We start from the raw sequence: 20093 nt of genomic DNA on the forward strand, positions 1-20093 counted from the left end.
CGGGTTTCCTGCGCCCCCCCCCCCCCAGCGCCCCCCGCCCCGGTTCCCTCCAGCATCGCGCTGAGCCCCTCTGCCTTCGCAATCGCCCCCGGGCTGGCCCTGCTGCCCCCCCAGCATCGCCCCCATCTTCCCTCCAGCACCTGCCCTCGGCTGACCCCCAGCCCCCCCGATTCCCCGCAGCTTCGCCCCCCCTTTCCCTCAGCATTTCAGTGCCCACCCCCCCAGAATCACCCGCAGGGTCCTCCTGATCACCCCGATTCCCCCCAACCCTCCCCCCAGCATCCCCCCCCCGTCCCCTCAGCATTTCAGTGCCCCCCCCCTGGAGCCATCGCCCACCCTCGGGCCCCCTCAGCCCCATCCTGCCCCCCCAGCATCCCCCGACTCTGCTCCAGCACCGTCCCTTCATCCCCTCGAGCCTCCCCCTCAGTGTCACCCCCAAACCCCCTCAGACCCCCCGGCTCCTCTCCAGCTTCCTCCAGCAGCACTCCCACTTCCCCTCCCCAGCATCACCTTCAGCATGATCCTGGCGCCCCCAGACTCATCTTGTTCCTCCCCAACACCATCCTGACCCCCCCAGCTCACTCTCATCCCCTGAAGAACCCCCCAAACCCCATAAACCCCCCCCCCTCAGCCCCGCCGTGTCCCCTCCTGGCCTCCTCCACCATCTCCCTCCCCCCTTTTCCCCCCAGCTGAGGCCAAACCCGGCCCTTTGCTCCCCAAAAATCCCCTTGTCCCGGCAGGAAAGGCGCAGAAATTAGGGAGGGTTGAGCCGTCACCGAAAACTCTTCCAAAAATTACAGTTGGAAGTCTCTGAATTGCTCGGAAATGAGGTTTGGTTTTTTTTTTTTTTTTTTTTATCCCATTTTCCAGTCTCTGCCTCCTCGAGCTCGTGTCCAAACACAACAGGATCACGGAACGTTTCCCTTTCCTTAATGAGGGATGAAAATCGAGGGTCAGTTATTAATTAACAGAGGCATTAATGACTTTCCCATCCCCGCTGGTGGCACAGATGGGCTCCTGCTGCAGATGGGGGGAGAGATGATCCCCCCATCCCTCATGACAATTCCCAGGAGATTTGGGTCTCCCCCCCATCTCTCGTTTCCGATGACAATTCCCAGGAGATTTGGGACAAGTCAGGGAGTTTTTCCTTAGAGAAATGCAGTTCCTGGGCAGGAAATTTCCCTTTTTCCTCACTCTCCCATTAGAGGCGTGAAATCCTGCCCTGCCCCACCCTCGTTTCTTTTGTCTCCTCTGACAATGCGGCCCCAAAGGAGTTGGGTGTTGGAGTTTGGGGGTGTTTGGGCACAGGTGAGTGCCCAGAGCTCGGTGTCAGGACAGCCCCAGCACCTGGGCAGCGCCTTCCCCCTCCCTCAGCCCAGACCCTGAATTGGAAACCCTCCAAAATGAACATTTTCCACCCAAAATCCCATTTCCAGCTGCACTTTTGCTGCCGTGGTTTCCCCAGGAGAGTCATCACCAGCTCCATCCCCGCTTGGAAAACGAGAGTAGGACACCCTCATCCCCGAGCTCTCCCGCCACTGGCTTCACCCAATCCTGATTTCCCAACTTCTCCTGACGGGAATCTGCCCTCACCCAGCTCCTGCCTTTCCCAAAACGACTCCCACCCACCTGGAGCCCAACCTGGCCCCAGCAACCACAGCCCACCCACGGGCCCCACCAGCACCCTGCAATTAAAGTTATTTCGGAGCCGGAGCCACCTTCCTGCTCTGGAAAGGTCTGGAGCCAAAAGGGAATCTCTGTGCTCCTGGGGATGATCTGGGAGGGGAGGGATTAATTACCCCACAGCTAAAAATGTCCTCGAGGGAGCTCAGGTTTGTGGAGCTTCCCCTGCTGTCCCTCCCGGCTCACCAGGGATGGAAGATCAGCACAAAATCCTCTCGCGGCTCACCCCAAACGCTCCCAGGGGGATTTTCCGCAGCATTTTGGGCATTGCAGGGCTGCACCAGCCCCACGCCAGGGCTCGGCTCGTTTTGACTCTTGACAAAAACCATCTGTGCTCCTGCTCTGGGAATTCAATTTCCCGGGCGAGGAGAGCCCTGCTGGATTTCTCCCTCCAGCCAACTCCGGGCAGCTGCAGAGATTTGGTGCCAATTAATGGGAATAAACTGATGGGATCCTCGCTCCAGCTTTGGGTCTGCAGCTCCCAGGGATTCGCCTGGGAAATGAGGGTTTCTCCCCTAAGAAGAGCATCAAACCCTATCAAATAATCCCAGTTAATTTGAGGAGCCACAGGAGGAATCTTGGAGCAGGTGATGGTGATGGGAACGTTTGTTCTGATGTGGAGAAAACCTGGAGAAAATCCCAAGGAAACCCTGAGAAAATCCCAAGGAAACCCATTTTCAGTAAAATAAAGGCCCGGTTCTACCCAGGGCTGGAAGCAACTCCAGTATCCACGTGGATGGAGAATCCAAGGCCAAAGCTGCTGACCCAGAGAAAGAAGTTGCAGGATTTGTCTTGGGACCCTGGGGACACGCAGAGGTTTGTCAGGAATAAATCCATTAATGTTTTGGGGAAGAAACTTCACACTCCTGGCTCATCTGTGCTGCCACAGAGATGTTGGAGCTGGAGATCCCAGTTATTCCCGATCCCTGGGATTAGAGGAGAACCTGGCTCCCCGTTTCAACACAAGTTTCCTCAAACACGAGATGCCAAATCCACTTTGGGAGAAACTTGCAAAATAGAAAAGCCTGAGATGAGATTTTTCCAAAAGAAAAAAGGGATTTGGAGCTGATGCTTTGTGCCTCGATTTCCCCACTGCTGCAGTGAATTCCTTTGGGAAACACACTGGATACTACTGATGGAAGTGCTACAAAACACTCAAATTACCATTAATGAATTAAAATAATTTTTAGTGACCCCCAAAAACCTTGAGATTCTCCCACCCAACCTTCCAAACTCCCAAGAAAAGCCGATGTGCCTTCCCAAACATCCCTAACTATTTATGGAAGATTCATTTGCACTCAGTCAAAGGCCAACTTTGAGGAATTCCCTTTTCCCAGGAGCTGCAGCTCCCCCTCACACCTCCAGACCCCGGGACTGGATCGGCTTCAATATCCACGGAGATCAATAACCCAAAACACACCCAGGGTGATCCAAATCTGGGAGCTCATTCCCCATGGAGAAGGATGAGGATCGTGGAAACTGCTCCCGGTCCAAAGCAGCGGCAGGATCCCAGAATCCACATCAGCCACAGGATCCCAGGGCTGAAGGAATCCTTCCAGCCCATCAACTCCAACCTGGGAACGCCCAGAGTCTGCCCCAAGGGTCGAGGTGCAAATCCAGGGATCTCCCGTTGGGAAGACAACTCCTACTCCAGATGGGCCAAAAGGTGGTTCAGATATTCCGTGTGTCCTGCTGCATCCGAGGGGAAAATCTCCTGGCACAGGTCACAGGGCGGAGCAGCCCCGCGGGTGGGGCCGGTCCCGAGGGTCTCCTCCTCCAGCGCCCAGCCCGGAGTCCAGCACGTCTGCCAGGAAAAGAGGGATGTGGGGACACAGAGACCCCCGGGAATGCCCTGCGCCAGCCCCCAAAACCTGACTCCGCCTCTTTGTGCCCAAAAAGGGCCAGGCTGGATTTTGGGGGAGCTCGAGCTGCCCCTCAGCTCACCCCCCATAGATCCCACTGGACAATCCCATGTCCGTGTGGCTCCCGAGACTCCCCCAGCGCTTCCCACGAGCCAAACCGGGAGGAAAATTGGCTTTGAGCCAAATGGGAGCACATTTGTCACCTGTCGCTGTGCCACTGTCATTGGAGCGCTGACAGGGCCCCAAGGGGACACAGCCCCACTTCCCCCTTCTCCTTTAAAAACTGCCTCCCAAATACAGCCCAAAATCAGGAGTTGTCCCCGGGAATACCCAGCCCCTGAGGCCAGGAAAGAATTTTTAAGGGTTTCATTTAGGAAAAGGAATGAAAGACAACGGGTTTGGCATCCCAGGGACCCTGGGTGGGAAGGGCAGGACTGGAGTGAAGGTTCACCAGGAGGACTGAGGGGCTAGAGCTCAGCGAGGTCTTTAGGAATCCATTCAGAATGATGGGAATCTTCTGGAATCTTATGGAAATATGTTTCAGGGTGTGGAGATCAGAGAGAATGAGGGAAATACTTTAGAGCTGTTGAACTGGGAGATTCAAAGGAGGTTGAGAGAACTTTCCCCCAGCTGACTCCTCCAAGGGATTCCTCAACGCCTCTGTGAGGGTCACGGGAGGGATGTCCTGGCTGGACAGACAGACCTCAGGGGCTTCCCCGTACCCAGAAAATCGGGTGCCCAGAGAGGTTTTTAACGAACCACCCCCACTCTGGCACACTCCCCGTGTGTCCAGGGCTGATGGAGAGGAGGGTGAAGCGTCCCTGATGCCGTAACTCGGGCACGGCCCAAATTCCCCACCAGCCTCCCAGATTACCTTCACAGGCCCTCGGATCTCCACCAGAGCCTCCCCAGGCCGAGCCACGTCCCTGGGAGCATCTTCCTTCTCAAGAGCTGCCGGGGCTTCGTAGAGATCCAGAAGATTTGGGAAGGAGCCCCCAGCCCCTGGGTTTAGTGTCTCCAGCTCCCGAGGGCTGCAGGGACCTCTTCCTCCTTCCCAGGGGACAGGCAGGACCCAGGTTCTCATCCAGGTGGGCACACCCCCCTTCTCCCCCTCGGGGCTGCTGAAAGCTGCGGCTCCTCCTGTCCCGGCGCCATTCCCAGGGCTCGGGGGGGACGTGTTGGTGGCCTGGGGCTGTTCCCTGGGCTGTTCCAGGTGGGATGTGGAGGCTGTCAGAGCCCCTGGATGTTTTTGGCGGCTCTCAGGTGACCTTTGCCCATCTCCCGTTACCGAGTCCTCCGTGCACTGGACAGGCAGCAACTCCGGGATGTCTTTGGGAGAGAGCAGAGGGGTCATCCCTGGGAATTAATTCCAAAGGGTTTTGTACCTTTCCATTGCTCCATTTTCCTGTTGGGCTTGGGGAACCCCTGGGCTGGCAGAGCTCACCTGTCCCCTACAGAGAAAGGACACTGAGGACAACCAGGGAGGGCTGAGGGTTGGAGGAGCATCAGGAGACCGGGACACCCTGTGTCCCCAGACTCCAGGATCATCCCAGGAAAGGCTTTGGTTTAAGCCCTGGAAGGACACAGGTGGAAAGGAGGGAGCTCCAGGGCGGGGAGGCTGCAGTTTCCCAGCACAGCTTTGTCCAAACCGATCCCTCCTGGCCACAAAATTCCCATTTTAGGGTTGGGAAAATGGTGCCAGACCCGGTGGGAGTGATGTGAGTGTTTGAGGGGGAATCCTTGGAAAACCTGACTGTTTCCAAGTGTTTTCTGGGCTGCAGATCCTCCCGACCCCTGCTCCCACCCTCTCCAGGGGATGCTCCCAGGACCAGGAGCGTCCCTGAGCAGCGACACCCAGAAAACCGCAATGGGCTCAGGGCTCGAAGTCCCTTCACCTCACCAGAGGAACTTCCTGAGGGCACCGGGATGAAGGTGGGAATGACCCAAATGACCCTGCCAGGATCAAGGTGGGAATGACCCGGCCAGGATCAAGGTGGGAATGACCCTAATGTGCACTCTGGGGACCCCACAGGCCCACTCACCCAGGACCGGGCCCTTCCTGGCCCTCAGCCTTTGGAGGAGCCTCCCCTGCTCCGAGCACAGCTCCTGCAGCCTGGCCACCTCCCCCCAGAGCTGCAGGAACACCTCCTCCATCTGCGTCACACCTGGGCAGGGCGGAGGACAGGGAACGACCACCTGGTAACAGCAATAATAATTACATGATTAATTATCACATTAATTATCACCCACTGGTAACTGGTGGTATCCAAAGGCAGGGAGGAGCTGCCAGGGTCACCCCGAGCTGCTGGGATGTGGAGGATCCGGTGCTGCAGGTGTGTAGGGTCGCTCAGAGAGAAGCGTTCTCAGTTCTCTCATCATTTATACAGCAAAAAAGAGAAAAGGGAAGAGATTCTTCCCCAGAGGAGCCAAGCTGGGCTTCTCCACCTCTCCCCCACAGCCTCCACGAGCTCCGAACAACCCAAAAATCCCATTTAGCAAAAGAAAAATCAACCTGGAAAAAGCTGTGTTTTCAACTCGGTACCAAAGGATTGAATTTTCTGGGCATGAGAGCAAAAAACTCCCTACTACAAACCCATCCAAGGAATGATGTCCATGGGTGGGGACGCAATTCCTTTTTTTTTTTTTTTTTTTTTTTTTTTTGAGCTGCTCAGCCCCTTCTCCTCCCAAAAATACCCCAGGAAGCACCACCCAGCATCAATTAACCGAATATTGGCATTATGGAGGGAAATTGTGTTGCCCACGTTTGTCCCCTCTTTAACAGCTGTATTATGGAAAAAACTTTCCAGTTTTCCCATCTTGCACCAATTATTACCGGGCGAAAAGATAATAAATAAACGCAAAGCTGGGCGCAAATCTACAAACCATCTGCAAAGGGGATCCGAGAGGTTCGCGCGATCTTAATTAGCATAGATATGCAAATCAGCCTGGCTTCCTGTCAGCTCCTCCAGGTTTGCTGCCGCTCAGCGCTGAAAGTTTCAGCTCAGCGTTAAATTTAAGCTCCGGCTCAAATTAGGGGTTTGGCTGGAGGGTTGGATGGAGCCGCCTGCGGCGCGGTGGATTCCCGGGGAGGGATGAAGGGCGAGAAATCCCGAAGGAAATGCACCTGGAGCTAGGAAAACCTCCGAGGCCGTGGTAAGGTTTGCTCCCAGCGCAGGGAATTGCGGCGCTCGCCCCACACCCAGAGGTAACTTCACCCCAATTTTGGCTCTTCGGGTTCCTCTGCTCCTTCAAACCTTAAAAGTGAACATTTTTCACCCCCCTCAAGGCGGCCAACTCCACCTCTAATTCAAGTTTTGTTTTGCCCGAGAATTGTCTATAAAGACGCTAATTAATTCTTAATTGGAGTGTGACACGGAGCCGCCACTCCCTACCAAGCCTGGAAAGATTTTGTTATGGCTTTCATTCCATCCCCGCTGGGGTTTTTCGGGTCTCAGCCCCTTCTCGTTTCCCCCAGACTTGGTGCCACCGGGGCGAAGCTGCGGGGAGATTATTTTACGTCCCAAAGAAGCCTCTCCCAAAGTGCAATTAAAAGCAGCAATTTGGGAACACAAAACTCCCATTTTCGGGCTTGGCGGAGCGGCTCCGAGGGGCAGAACCCGGCGAGGGGGGAATGGGGCGGGTTCAGGGCACCCCAAATCCCATCCCCACAACCCAGGCCGGCGTGGACCCCAAAACCCCTGTATTTCCCCCCCAAAGTGACCTACCGTGGTGGGGACCGTGCTGGCCCTGCGCGGTGGCCGCGGTGACGTCGGGCAGAGAGTGGCGGCCGCCTCAGAGTCGAGCAGCAGCAAATTTGGGGGAGGGAGTTTCCCCTCCGGGTTTTGGGCGCAGAGCGAAACCTCCGGCGCAGGAAACGAAAGGGGCGAGAGCGGCGGCTTCGAAATGAACTCGAAAAAGCCGCGGGGAGGGAGATGGAGGCCCCGGGGCGCTCGTAGGGGCCGAGTGTTGGCTCCAATCCGTGCCTCAGTTTCCCCTCACACCTTATTCCAGCTCATTAGCGCTTTAGTTTGGGGCTGACGGGTGTTTGTGCCCCGGAGACCTGATCCCCTGTAAACCAGTTAATATTCCAGCTAATATCCCAATAATCCCGATTAATCCTCGCTCCGCTCCAGCTCAAATCTCCCAAATCCTCCACACGGCGCCGGAGCCAAAGGAAAATCCTCGGCTGGGTGATGGAGCCCGCCCGGGCCCGTCCCGCCGGGGGTTTTCCCGTGGCCGTCCTGGTTCTTCCAGCACGCCCAGTGCCGGGCGCTTACTGGTCCCAGCACACCTGGGGTCGTGACTTTGGGATCTCCATAAATTCCTGTCGTTCCCAGTGTCCCCAGTGCCAGTCCCTTACCTGTCCCAGCACACGTGGGGTCCCAGTGTCCTCAGTGCCAGGCCTTTACTGGTCCCAGTGTCCCCAGTGCCAGTCCCTTACTGGTCCCAGCACACGTGGGGTCCCAGTGTCCCCAGTGCCAGTCCCTTACCTGTCCCAGCACACGTGGGGTCCCAGTGTCCCCAGTGCCAGTCCTTTACTGGTCCCAGCACACGTGGGGTCCCAGTGTCCCCAGTGCCAGTCCTTTACTGGTCCCAGTGTCCTCAGTGCCAGTCCCTTACTGGTCCCAGCCCACGTGGGATCCCAGTGTCCCCAGTGCCAGTCCTTTACTGGTCCCAGTGTCCCCAGTGCCAGTCCCTTACTGGTCCCAGTGTCCCCAGTGCCAGTCCCTTACTGGACCCAGCACACGTGGGGTCCCAGTGTCCCCAGTGCCAGGCCTTTACTGGTCCCAGCACACGTGGGGTCCCAGTGTCCCCAGTGCCAGTCCCTTACTGGTCCCTGTCACAGCCCCTCCGTTTCAGGCGCAGGGCGGGCGGGTGTCTCCAGGACCGGGCGTTATTCCGGGACGGACGGACGGACGGACAGACGGACGGACGGCTGGCTCCAGGACGCGGCGTTTTCCTCTGGCAGGCACCTCTAGGACCCGGCGTTTGTCCCGGGCCGGGCGGGTTTAGGGCCGCGGCCCCGCCCCGTGCACCTGCCCCGGGGGGCGGGGAAAGGGAACAGGTAGCGCAGGTAGCCCTGCCCCACCCGGACGCACCTGCGGCCCCGCAGCCACTGTGGAGCCGGTGAGAGGGGAGGTGACGGGGCTCCCGCTGCTGAGCCCCCTCTCTGCTGTAAGCGGCTCTGGGGGTCCCAGTGCCGAGCTCTTGCCGGGGAAAGGGGGTCCCGGGGTCCCGCTGCGCAGCCCTCGCTCCAGGGAAAGGGGGTCCGCTGGTTCCGGGGTCGTGGTGCGGCGCCCCCCTCTGCGGTAAGGGGGTCTGGGGGGTCCCGGGGTGAGGTCCTTGCCTCAGGGGAGGGGGTCCGGGGGTGCCGGGGGTCCCAATGCGGAGCCCCCCACTGCGGTAAGGGGGTCCCGGTGTGGACCCTCCCCACGACAAGGGACACGGGAGGTTCCCGGTGAGGAGCCTCGGCCGGGGGAAGAGGCAGCAGGGTGGTCCTGGGGGGAAGTGCTCGGGGGTCCCGCTGCACAGGCCCTTCCGTGGAAGGGGGTTCAGGTGGTCCCGGGCTGGAGACCCCCGGGGCGCGGGGGGGGCCGGATGGAGCCCCCGGAGCAGCCCAGCGGCTCATGGGGCTGTGACCTGCCCCCGTCAGCCCCCCCCGGGACACCCCAGGGCCCCCGGCGGGGCAGGGACCCTCACACACCCCCCAGCTCCGGCCGTTCCCATCGCGCGCCCAGGACCCGCTGGGCTCATCCCGAGGGATGAGAGCAGCGCCTGGACGGGGAGAGCCCGACGGGATCCATTTCCTGTGAGCTCCCATCCCTCGCACTCCCCAGCACATCCAGCTCCTCCCCCTGGAGCTGAATCCCACCGGGAACAATCCCGCGTTCCCTTGCTGCTCCCCGCTTCCCGCTCTCGGCTTTTCTCGGTCCTGCCCCTCCCAGTGTCATCGTGGCTCGCTGCCACGTGGAGCCGGCGGCCACCTCACCAGCCGCCGCGTCGGTGTCAGTTCACTTGTCTTTTATTTATTTTCCTTTTTTTATCCTCCACGACTTTATCTCTGTTTCCGCCTCTTCCCACCATCCCTCCCGCCCACAGCACGGGGGATGCGCCCCGAATTCCCCCCGAAGCCCTTTTCCCCTTTTTCTGACCCCAGCAGGCTCCACGGGGTCAGTTTGATGTTGTTTTCCCGGGGCGCGGGGCCAGCCCCGTCGCCACACGGGATTTTCGGGCTGGAGCAGAATCCACCCGGGAGTTTGCAGGGCGGGTAGAGGAGAGTGAAGATGCGCCAGGAGCTCTGTGCCAAACCCACACCAGTCCATCCGGGGACGGGGGATATTTTTGTTTCTATTTGGCTTTTTGGCCCTTTTGGGGGAGGGATTGAGGAGGGGGTTGGGGTTGGGGCCCCCCGGGAGCGGCAGCTCTTGTGCACAACCTGTGCCCCCCCCACACACACACCTGAGCGCCCCTCTGGGGTTAATTAGCACCGACACCTAACGAGCTTCGTTCGCAACGTGGCAGGGAGGAAGCTCAGGGAGTTGTGGCGTTGATGGAAATGGGTTTTTTCCCCAAAAAATCCGTTGCCTTTCCCTCCCCCTCCTTGCAGAGCAGCGCCGCGCAGTGAAAACCTCGGTGCTCGGGGGCTACATCGCTCAGCTTCGGGCAGGAATCCCGAGGAAATGGCAGGAAACACCAGGGGGTTGATGTTTTTTCCCCAGTTCTGTGCTGGATTTCCCCCCAGTTTTCCATGCTGGACGGGGCCGGGCGCCCTTGGCAGTGAAGCGTGGTCCAGCTTTGATCCCCCGCTCAAAGGGGGACCCCGGGACCCTCCTCCTCCTCCCCCTCAGCCCAAACTTCTTCGCCCTTGAAGTTGTGGCAGGTGCCCTTCCCCGCCCCATTCCCAAGAGAATGAAAAGAAAAGGGGAAAAAGGAATCAAGGGAAGGGGGGGGACCCCGAAGTGGAGGAGGAGGAGATGGCGGTGAATGGATCCCGCCGGGCTCGTCCATGCTCCGGCGGCCGCGGCTTACAAAGAGGAGCCGCGGGAAGTTTGAGGGTGGTGGGAAGCTCAGAGCCTCCGACGGATCCCGGGGCAAGTTCGGGAGCTGACGCCGAGCTCCCGGTGGCACCGGGCACCGAACTTGCTGCTCCGACTCAGCCGAACCCGGAGCACTGCAGGGTCTGTTCGAGTTTTCCTTCGCAGGCAGGAAAACGCCTAGGAAAAGGCTTTTTTTTTTTTTTTTTTCCCAGCGGCCAAAAATATTTTGGCAAATTTTTAGCTCTGTTTTATCTTCGGCGTGCAAGGGGCAGTGGCGGGTGGAGGCTGCAGCCTCCGGATCAGTCCCAGAAGAAACTTTTGGGAGGTCCCATGTGTGGTGGTGGGGGGTGACACATCCTCCGGCATTTATCAACCCGCGCTTTTCCTGGTGTTTTAATTTTGGGATGGATTTAGGGGCTGAAAGGTCTGGGGGGGAATGGATTTTACAGGCGTCGTTTGTACCAAACTTTTTATTAATATGCTGCTAACATTATATTTCCATATTAATATATTACTAACGTTGTATCGCAATATTGATATGTTAATACGTTACTAATATTACTTTACTTTGTCAATATATTAATGTATTGTATTGCTGTTGTATTATTACGTTATTAATTGTTATTAACCTGGTCTAGTGGGAGGTTCCCTGCCCGTCACAGGGGGTTGGACTGGACGATCTTTAAGGTCCTTGAGAAAAGTATCCCATGACTTGATTACATTTATATATTCTGGTTTAGGTACAATATAATTTATTTTAAATACAATATCTTGTATCTTCAGTGCAGTATTTCTATTTTGACCTCAAGGGGATGCAGCCTGGGCACATCCAGCCCGGGAATTAACTGCAGGTGTTTCTCCTTCCCCCAGGTCACTGGAGCAAAGCAGCACATCGTGATGCACCCTGAGCCCCCACACTCCTGAATCCCTCAGCCCAGCCCGGAGAACCCTCCAAAACCCGCCCCCAAAACCCCAAAATGAGGCTGTTCCGCCGCCGCTACAGCCCCTTGAAGGTGGCCTTGGCGGGCGCCGTCTTCGTCCTCTTCCTCTTCATCCTCCAGAAGGACGTGGGGAGGAAGGAGCCGGGCGAGGAGCCGTGGCTGCGAAACATCGTGCAGGGCAAGGGCCAGGTGCTGGACCTGATGCTGGGCGCCGTGCGGGACCTGCGGGACTCGATGCCGCGGCTGCAGATCGGGGCCCCGGAGCCGCCGCCGGAGCCGCTGCCCAGCGGCCGCTCCTGCCTGCCCGGCGCCTACACCGCGGCCGAGCTGCGGCCGCTGATGGAGCGGCCGCCGCAGGACCCCGCCAGCCCCGGCGCCGACGGAAAACCCTTCAAGAAGGATCGCTGGACGCCCGAGGAGACCAAGGAGAAGGAGCGGGGCTATGAGAAGCATTGCTTCAACGCCTTCGCCAGCGACCGCATCTCCCTGCAGCGTGCGCTGGGCCCCGACAGCCGCCCCCCGGAGTGAGAGTCGGGCCCGAAACTCACCGGGGCCGCTCCTCTCTAAAAATGGCCACTCGCTCCCTTAAAAACGGCCACTCACTCCCCTAAAAATGGCCACTCACTCCCTTAAAAATGGCCACTCACTCCCCTAAAAACGGCCACTCACTCCCCTAAAAACGGCCACTCACTCCCCTAAAAATGGCCACTCACTCCCTTAAATGTCAGAGGAAATTAAAGCAGATTTGGGGCCAGGATCAGGTCACCCAGCACTGGCAGAGGATTGAATGGAGACAGAGCTGGGGGGAAAAAAAAAAAAAAAAAAAAAAGAGGAATTTATTTATTAATATTCCTCCCTAATTTTGGCCCCTCGGGGGCGGGTTTAATAGCAGCAGGCTCTTTGTGTCTCCCTGTACCTGCTTGGTGACTCCGGCCCCTCCCCGCCTTTCCCTACTCTCCCTCCTTTATTCCGGCGGCTCCAGCGGTCAGACTTTTTCTTTTCTTAGCCGAGTGGAACAGCCTCGGACCCCGCTGGGGTTGGGGGGGGGAGGGAAACGGGAAAACTCCAGAGATTTCCCCGCCTGCCCTCGGCCAGGGGCTGCCGGATTAAAGAGCCCCCCCCCCGCCCCAGCGCTGCCCGCGCCGGGGGTGGGATGGGGGGAGATATGGGGAGGGAATTCGGGATGGAAAAAGCCTTGAAAGGGATGGAGGAATCCAGCCCCCCGCGCCGGCAGGCGATTATCCGTGCTTAGCAGGTGTAGCAGTGACAAAGAGGGGACACAGAGGCCGGGAACGGGACTCGCTCAACCAAAATCAATGGGAATCAAAGCAGGGATGAGTCCAGAGGGGCCAGAGCTGCTCCCCTGCTGTGGGGTTTGGGGGGGCAGATATCGGGGGGTCACTCCAGTCGTGCCTCCCCCTTCACCTCCTCCCCGTTCTGTCCCCCAGGTGCATTGACCAAAAGTTCAAGCGCTGCCCTCCCCTCCCCACCACCAGCGTGGTCATCGTGTTCCACAACGAGGCCTGGTCCACGCTGCTCCGGACAGTCTACAGCGTCCTGCACTCGTCCCCGGCCCGGCTGCTCCGGGAGGTCATCCTGGTGGACGATGCCAGCACGGACGGTGGGTGGGGGACACGGGGACACGGGGGGCAGAGGGGTGCAGGGAGCATGGGGGGATGTGGGGCCAGAGGGATGCAGGAGCTGTGGTGGGAGGTGCCTCAGAGGGATGCAGGAGCCCTGGTGGGAAGCAGGAGCCAGAGGGATGCAGGGTCAGAGGGATGCTGGAGCCATGTGGGTGCTAGAGGGGGGTCGGACAGGCTGCGGTGGGATGCAGGAGCCACAGGGAGCTGTGAGGGAATGCTGAGGGGATTCGGGGGCTAGAGGGTGGATCCACGGCAGGATGTGGGATCAGGAGGATGTAGGGGATGCCAAGCCCCTTTCCAAGCCTGGAGGCAGCAGCTCTGAGGCACTGGGAGAAGCGGCTGATGCTCCCAGCACCGCGGGATCTCCCAGCAGCCGCGACCCATTTCACATCCACCCCACAGCACCCCTGGGGTTTTCCCTTCCCCAGCCCCGGGGACAAACCGGATGCCCCACAAACCTCCACCCTCAGCCAGCTGCAACCCTGGTTAATTAGCATCCAGAGCTAATTAACACGGGGTTCAATGTCGGGGCGCTGGGAGGAGCGGACTCTGCCCTTGCCCCAGATAAATTCTCCCTTTCCACCCACGGGCTCCCGAGGAGCAGGAACCTCGCGGCGCCCCAGGGCTTCATTGCCCCAGAACTCAACTCCCACTGTGGCTTGGACTCGAGTCCCCTTCCCAGGACGGTTTTTTGGGGCTCCCAGCTCTCACTTGGCCATTCCCAGCTCCTGGCTTGGCTGCATTTGCCAAGAAATCCCGGGTTCCTCTGGTGACCCCGTGTGTGCTGTCCCTTCCCTCAGTAAGAATTCAGTCCTGGTGACACTTCAAACGCAGGGATGTGACCTCCTCACCCTGCCAGCCTCCAGCCCCTCTCCAGAGAGGGATTAGACAGGACGGGGCTTAGACCCTTATGAAAGTCATTTTCTTTAGCTGAAGATACACTTGGGTTTGGGACAAAGGCTCAGGCGTCCCTGAACCCAGACCCGAGCAGCAGGGGATGGGATGGGATGGGATGGGATGGGATGGGATGGGATGGGATGGGATGGGATGGGATGGGATGGGATGGGATGGGATGGGATGGGATGGGATGGGATGGGATGGGATGGGATGGGATGGGATGGGATGGGATGGGATGGGATGGGATGGGATGGGATGGGATGGGATGGGATGGCAGGGGAGGGGAGGGGAGGGGAGGGGAGGGGAGGGGAGGGGAGGGGAGGGGAGGGGAGGGGATGGCAGGGGAGGGGAGGGGAGGGGAGGGGAGGGGAGGGGATGGCAGGGGATGGGATGGGGGCAGCAGAATGGGTTGGTGGGATGCAGGGACCGGCACCTGCCTCTCTGATGGATCCGGATGCTCTTCCCACCCGCAGAGTACCTGAAGGAGGAGCTGGATCGCTACGTGGAGCAGCTGCAGATCGTGCGCGTGGTGCGGCAGCGGGAGCGCAAGGGGCTCATCACAGCGCGGCTGCTGGGGGCCAGCGTGGCCAGCGGGGAGGTGCTGACCTTCCTGGACGCCCACTGTGAGTGTCCCCCGGTGACACCCGTGTGTGTCCCCCGGTTCTGGAGGTGGCGCTGACCCTGGCCCAACCCTGCCCCGTGTCCCAGGCGAGTGTTTCCATGGGTGGCTGGAGCCGCTCCTGTCCCGCATCGCCGAGGAGCCCACGGCCGTGGTGAGCCCCGACATCGCCACCATCGACCTCAACACCTTCGAGTTCTCCAAGCCCGTCCAGAGCGGGAAGCAGCACAGCCGAGGCAATTTCGACTGGAGCCTGACTTTCGGCTGGGAGGTCGTTCCCGCACGGGAGAGGCAGCGCAGGAAGGACGAGACCTTCCCCATCAAGTAAGCCCAGCGTGGGGCTCTTCATCCAGCTGGGTCTGCTCTTTTTTTCCAACAAATTGGTGTTTTCCTCGTTTTTGGTGCCTCCGGGCCGGCGGTGCTGCCCCTTCCCGGCGGGATTCTTCCCGGGATTCTGGGCGTGGGGGATCTCAGGGAGTTTGTGCCCGCCCGTGGTCAGAGCTGTGAGGGTGGTGGAGGACAAACCTCCCCTGGGGCTTGGGGAACGCGGGGCCACAGCGGATCTTGGAGTCGCCTCGGGCCGCCTCTCGCTCCCGCAGTCACTCATTAAGGATTTAATTGCTGTCTGCACCTTCTCACTCTCGGGTGTCCGGGTGCCCCCGCACAGAACACGTCACCTGCGGATCAGGCTGCACCAAAATCCCTCTTTTTTATCCCTCTGTTTGACACGCACAGAGCGCCTGAGTGGCTTTCCCACCTCTCCGCCGGTGCCCCAGGATAAGCCGGGCGCTCCCACTGGGAGACACCGGACACCCCGCCTGGCCCCGTCCCCACCCCTGCCGCGGGGCTGGCTTTGTGCACGGGTCACCTGGGAGACGCTCCTGTCCCCATAAAGGCCCCTTTCACCTCCAGCCGGGCTCTTGGCTCCCGGCCGCGCCTCGTCTCCAGCGTCTCAGCGAATCCTTGGGGTTTATTATTTTTCCTGAATAAAAGCGAGGTTCTGTTCCAGCCTCAGATAGAAAAGATTAGGGAAGTGGGAGGAGGGATTGGGGCACCAAGCTCCGACCTCCCCCTCTTTTTGGCGACAGGTTTTTGGTAACAATATCCTCTTTTCACTTTGAATCCAGCCAGCCGCGAGGCCCCTCCGTGTCACGTTGTCACCTCTGTCCCCTCCCAGCAGCCAGGCCCAGCCTGTCCACCAAAGCCACCACAGCTGGATGCGGGGGGACTCTGATTTTGGGGCTGTGATGTCCCAAAACTCACATTTCTGCTCTTTTTATTTGCATTTCACCCCTTCTTTGCCCCCCCCCCCCGCAGGTCCCCGACCTTCGCAGGTGGCCTCTTTGCCATCTCCAGGTCCTACTTCGAGCACATCGGCTCCTACGACGACCAGATGGAGATTTGGGGGGGTGAGAACGTGGAGATGTCCTTCAGGGTAAGGACGGGGGGTCACCTTCACAGGGCACCTCCAGGGAGCTCCCTGCTGGGGGGCCCGGGGGCTGGACCCCCCCACCTCAGGTGTGGCTTCCCCGCAGGTGTGGCAGTGCGGGGGACAGGTCGAGATCATCCCCTGCTCCGTCGTGGGCCACGTGTTCCGCTCCAAGAGTCCCCACACCTTCCCCAAGGGCACCCAGGTGATCTCCCGGAACCAGGTGCGCCTGGCCGAGGTCTGGATGGACGATTACAAGGAGATCTTCTACCGCCGGAACCAGCAAGCCTCCCAGATGGCCAGAGAGGTACTGGGCACGCTGTGGGGGGACTGCTGCTTCTGCTGGGGGGGCTGGTCCTGCAGCAGGTGTGCGGGAAACCACACACAAGTGGACAGAAGTCGCCAAACACCTTTTGTTTTTCTTTCCCCCTCTGGCCAGAGTATCTTCTAGCAGGAAAACATTGGGGTTTATGAATTTGAGTTTTGTTTGTTTGTTTTTTGGGTTGTTTTACAACACCAAAACTTGGTGCCAAAATATCTCCTAGCTCTTGGTGGAGCCTGTGGTGACCCCCCCACCAATTGTCTCGGTGCTGGTGACACCATGAGGGATGATGACAAAGCTGGGGTGACTCCCTGCTCCGAGCCCCAGCTCAGAAAGGGTTTTTTGGAGGATTTTCCCAACTGTTTTCTGAAGTGAGTTTAATTTTCTGCCACGATCTCATTGATAGAGGACGTTTGGTGACATCACAGAGCGGCGCAGGCTGCGGGAGCGGCTGCACTGCAGGAACTTCACCTGGTACCTGCAGAACGTCTACCCCGAGATGTTCGTGCCCGACCTGACCCCGACGTTCTACGGCGCCGTGAGTGAGGGCTGGAAAACCTGAGCTGGGGATGGGATGTGGAGCTCCAGCTCCATCCCAAAGGAATCTGGGGACGGGCGGGATGCAGGACCTCATCTCCAGCCACCCATCCACAGCATGTGGAGACAGGCAGGATGTTGGAGGCTGGCTGTGTCCCTGAGGGAGTTGGGGACGGCAGGACACGGAGCTCTGGCTCTGGCTGCATCCCCAAGGAACTGAGGACAGGCAACGTGAGGGGCTCCAGCTCCATCCCTAAGGATGGAGCTCCCAGAAAAGCCCTTTCCCTCGAACTGGGTGTTGGATCCTGAGTTTGCCCCTCCTCAGTCAGGGCGATGTGACAGCAGCTGGCACGGCCAGGTGACGGCCCAGTGACAGCCCGGTGACACCTGGGCCGGGTGCGGGGTGCTGGCTTCCATCCAGCTTTTAATTCACCTTTATTTCCTGAAACGTCAGCCCGGGCGCCTTTCTCTTTGCTTCGTGTGCCGGAGTCGATGGCTCGGGCGTTCCTCGTGTCCTGGAAAGGACACGGGAGCCGGACTCGGTGCTCCGTGCCTGGATCCTGTTTGCACAGCGATATCCCAGAGCACCGCACGGCCAAACCCGAGGCGGGTCCTACCCCGGCTCCTCCGAGCCCTTCTTTCCTCCGTTCTCCCCGCCTTTTTTCCTCACTCCTGCCCCTTTTCCCCCTGCCCCGTCTTTTTTCCCCCTCTCCTCACCCCCGCCTCCCTTGCCTTTCCCCGCCCTTTTTCCCCTTTTCCCCTCTCCTTTCTCTCGTTTTTCTCCCCGCTCTTTTCCCCGCCACCGCCCCTTTTCCCCTCCCGACACCTCTCTTCCCCCCACGCCACAGATCAAAAACGAGGGCACCAAGAGCTGCCTGGACGTTGGGGAGAACAACCACGGTGGGAAACCTCTCATCATGTACCCCTGCCACGGGCTGGGGGGCAACCAGGTGCGCCCCCCCCAAACCACCCCCATCATTTCCCCCTCTCCTCCTCGCGGTTTTCCCCCGGGGCGCGGCCCTGACGGCCCCGGTTGGCTCTTCCCGCAGTACTTTGAGTACACGAGCCAGCGGGAGCTGCGCCACAACATCGGCAAGGAGCTGTGCCTGCGGGCGGGCGCGGGCGCGGCCGAGCTGGGCGAGTGCCAGTTCCGAGGGAAGCCCGGCCGCGTCCCTGCCAGCGAGGAGTGGGACCTGGCGCAGGTGAGGAGACCCCTCCGTCCCGGGAATCGCCCCTGGGCACGGCGCCATCGTGCCCGCCACGGCGCTGCTCCTCGGGTGCCGTTTCCCCTCGGTCACACCCCGTGTTCGCCCCGCGGTCCCTCACTGAGCGCTCGGGTTGTTTCTCGGCAGAACCGGCTGATCAAGAACTTGGCCTCGGGGATGTGTCTGACGGCCCGGGGGAAGCACCCGGCGCTGGTTCCCTGCGACCTCACGGACCCGCACCAGCTCTGGTCCTTCACCTAACAGGGAGCGGAGCCCCCGGCCGGCCCCGGCCACGCTCAGGAAACCAGGATCCAAAAAAAACTTCCTTGTTCGCTTTAATTTAAGAAGTGAAAGCCTTAAATATGCTGCATTTCGTGGTTGCCTTGAACTGAATCCCGAACCTTTGGGGGCCGGGCTGTGCCGGGGGCAGACCCCGAAAGGCGGCGGTCGTGGCGGGGACGCTCCTGCCGAGGCTCCTCGGAAGCCGCTCCTCGTCCTCACCATCCCGGCTCCGCCAGAGACTCTTCAGTTCATATCGGGCATTAAAAACGTGGATGCGCCTCCCCAGATGTGGGATCGGGAGGGGAAAATCCGGCGAGGAGGAGGATGGTGGCCGCGGGGCGCTCCTCCCGTCGAGGGGGATCGTGGCTTGCGGTGGTCCCTGACGGGCAACGGCAGAAGTTGGGATCTGTGCCTTAGGAATCACGTTGGATTTGGAGCGGGGAGGAAGTTAGATTTTTGTTTTTACTATTGTTGTTATTAAATGATGATGATTCCCGGCTGTATTTTGCCTGTGCAGAGCAGGGGGAGTTTTCCCTGGATGGCATCACAGAATCCTTCTGAAGAGGATCCCGGGTGCCACATCTCCTCTGTTCCCAAATTTTTTTTTTTTTTCTCTCTATCCCAACTCCTGTAGCTGCCACTTTTGTTGCCATTTCATTTATAGTGGGAGAAAATCCTCCTGGACATGACAGGAGAGGGGAGAGCCTGTCCTAGAAACACAACTTCAAATAAAGAGATGATTTATTTTACACAAATCCTGTCTCCGGCCCTGCTGAGCTCCCCACACTCCATCCACTTTATATCCCGCCCGTTCCTTGTTCTAGAAACTGCCTGTTTGGCTCAAAATGAGTTCACAGCTCTTTGTGCCACAACGGGGGAACCAGCTGTGGGTTGGGGTGTCCCTGGGTGGGGTGGAGCGGTTGCTGCTGTCCCTCGCCGCGTGCCCTTGGCGCTGACACAACAAACATGGGATTGTTGGGACGCTGTGTTCCTGGGAAATCTTGTGCTTTCCTTGGAGATAAGGGCGGAACTGCAGCAGGTGCTCTTTCCTGCCTTCATCGCTGTTGACCTGGGTGACCCCAGGAGCCCCGGCATCCCAAATGCCGTTTGCCAGTGCCTGCGCCTCCAGGGCCAAGGTTCCCCCCAAAAACGGCCTCAGTTTGGAGCTAGAGGGGTAAAAAATGACACGGTTTATTTCAAACTTCCAGGGTTTATATCAAAGCATGTCGCAGCTTCGTTTAGCCCCAGACTCCGGCCCCGGGGAGGCCGAGCCCCAGCCCTGCCCCAGCGCTGCCCGTGCTGGGGGCTTGGGGAGGGGGTGAAGGTCGTGCCCTGCTGCCGCCTCCGTTTCCCCATCCCAGCGCCCCCGCGGCTCCCTTCGGGCGTCGGATCAGCCTCAGGGAACCGTCCCACAAAGCGAGGCCACGGAGAGCTGCAGCCGAGGCCTCCTCGGGCCGACCCCGGGACAAACCCGTGACACCGCTCGGGGACGCGGCGACAGGAGGTGGCAGCGCAGGGCAGCGTCTCGCCGGGGCCCAGAGCCGAGGGGCGCTCGGGGCGTCCCCGGGCGGCCTCGGCGCCGCGTGTGCTTTGGCACAGGGGCCAAGGCCGCCCGCCGGGGCCGCGGCAGCTGCTT

General features: G+C 59.6%; 2 protein-coding genes across 6 annotated transcripts; one reads left to right on the top strand and one right to left on the bottom strand.

Moving 5' to 3' along the window:
• Positions 1-690: 690 nt before the first annotated feature.
• On the bottom strand, positions 691-8072 carry LOC136304819 (uncharacterized). 3 transcript variants are annotated; one of them, XR_010724837.1, is made up of 5 exons: positions 6429-6503; positions 5588-5741; positions 4420-4874; positions 1870-3487; positions 691-928 (listed from the first exon to the last, which is right to left on the bottom strand). XR_010724837.1 is itself a non-coding variant. In XM_066208261.1 (4 exons), the coding sequence occupies exons 2-4, from the start codon at positions 5697-5699 to the stop codon at positions 3329-3331; spliced, it is 726 nt and encodes a 241-aa protein (XP_066064358.1). In that variant the 5' UTR covers positions 5700-5741; positions 7271-8072; the 3' UTR covers positions 691-3328. The 3 variants fall into 3 exon arrangements, 2 of the variants coding, with proteins under 2 accessions (XP_066064358.1, XP_066064357.1); XM_066208261.1 differs by lacking the exon at positions 6429-6503 and adding an exon at positions 7271-8072 and having other exon boundaries at positions 691-3487; XM_066208260.1 differs by having other exon boundaries at positions 691-3487.
• On the top strand, positions 6617-19212 carry GALNT6 (polypeptide N-acetylgalactosaminyltransferase 6). 3 transcript variants are annotated; one of them, XM_066208256.1, is made up of 12 exons: positions 6617-6698; positions 8406-8854; positions 11453-12047; positions 12972-13144; positions 14537-14686; positions 14772-15006; positions 16000-16117; positions 16218-16418; positions 16840-16971; positions 17819-17920; positions 18020-18172; positions 18323-19212. In XM_066208256.1, exons 3-12 carry the CDS (start codon positions 11560-11562, stop codon positions 18434-18436), a joined length of 1866 nt encoding a protein of 621 aa, XP_066064353.1. In that variant the 5' UTR covers positions 6617-6698; positions 8406-8854; positions 11453-11559; the 3' UTR covers positions 18437-19212. The 3 variants fall into 3 exon arrangements, with proteins under 3 accessions (XP_066064353.1, XP_066064356.1, XP_066064355.1); XM_066208259.1 differs by lacking the exon at positions 8406-8854 and having other exon boundaries at positions 6624-6698; XM_066208258.1 differs by lacking the exon at positions 8406-8854 and having other exon boundaries at positions 6679-6750.
• Positions 19213-20093: the final 881 nt, after the last annotated feature.

The sequence above is a fragment of the Chamaea fasciata genome, unplaced genomic scaffold (assembly GCF_029207755.1).
Source record: "Chamaea fasciata isolate MVZ Bird 193981 ecotype frontalis unplaced genomic scaffold, bChaFas1.0.hap1 SCAF_192, whole genome shotgun sequence".
NCBI classification, from domain to species: Eukaryota; Metazoa; Chordata; class Aves; order Passeriformes; family Sylviidae; genus Chamaea; species Chamaea fasciata.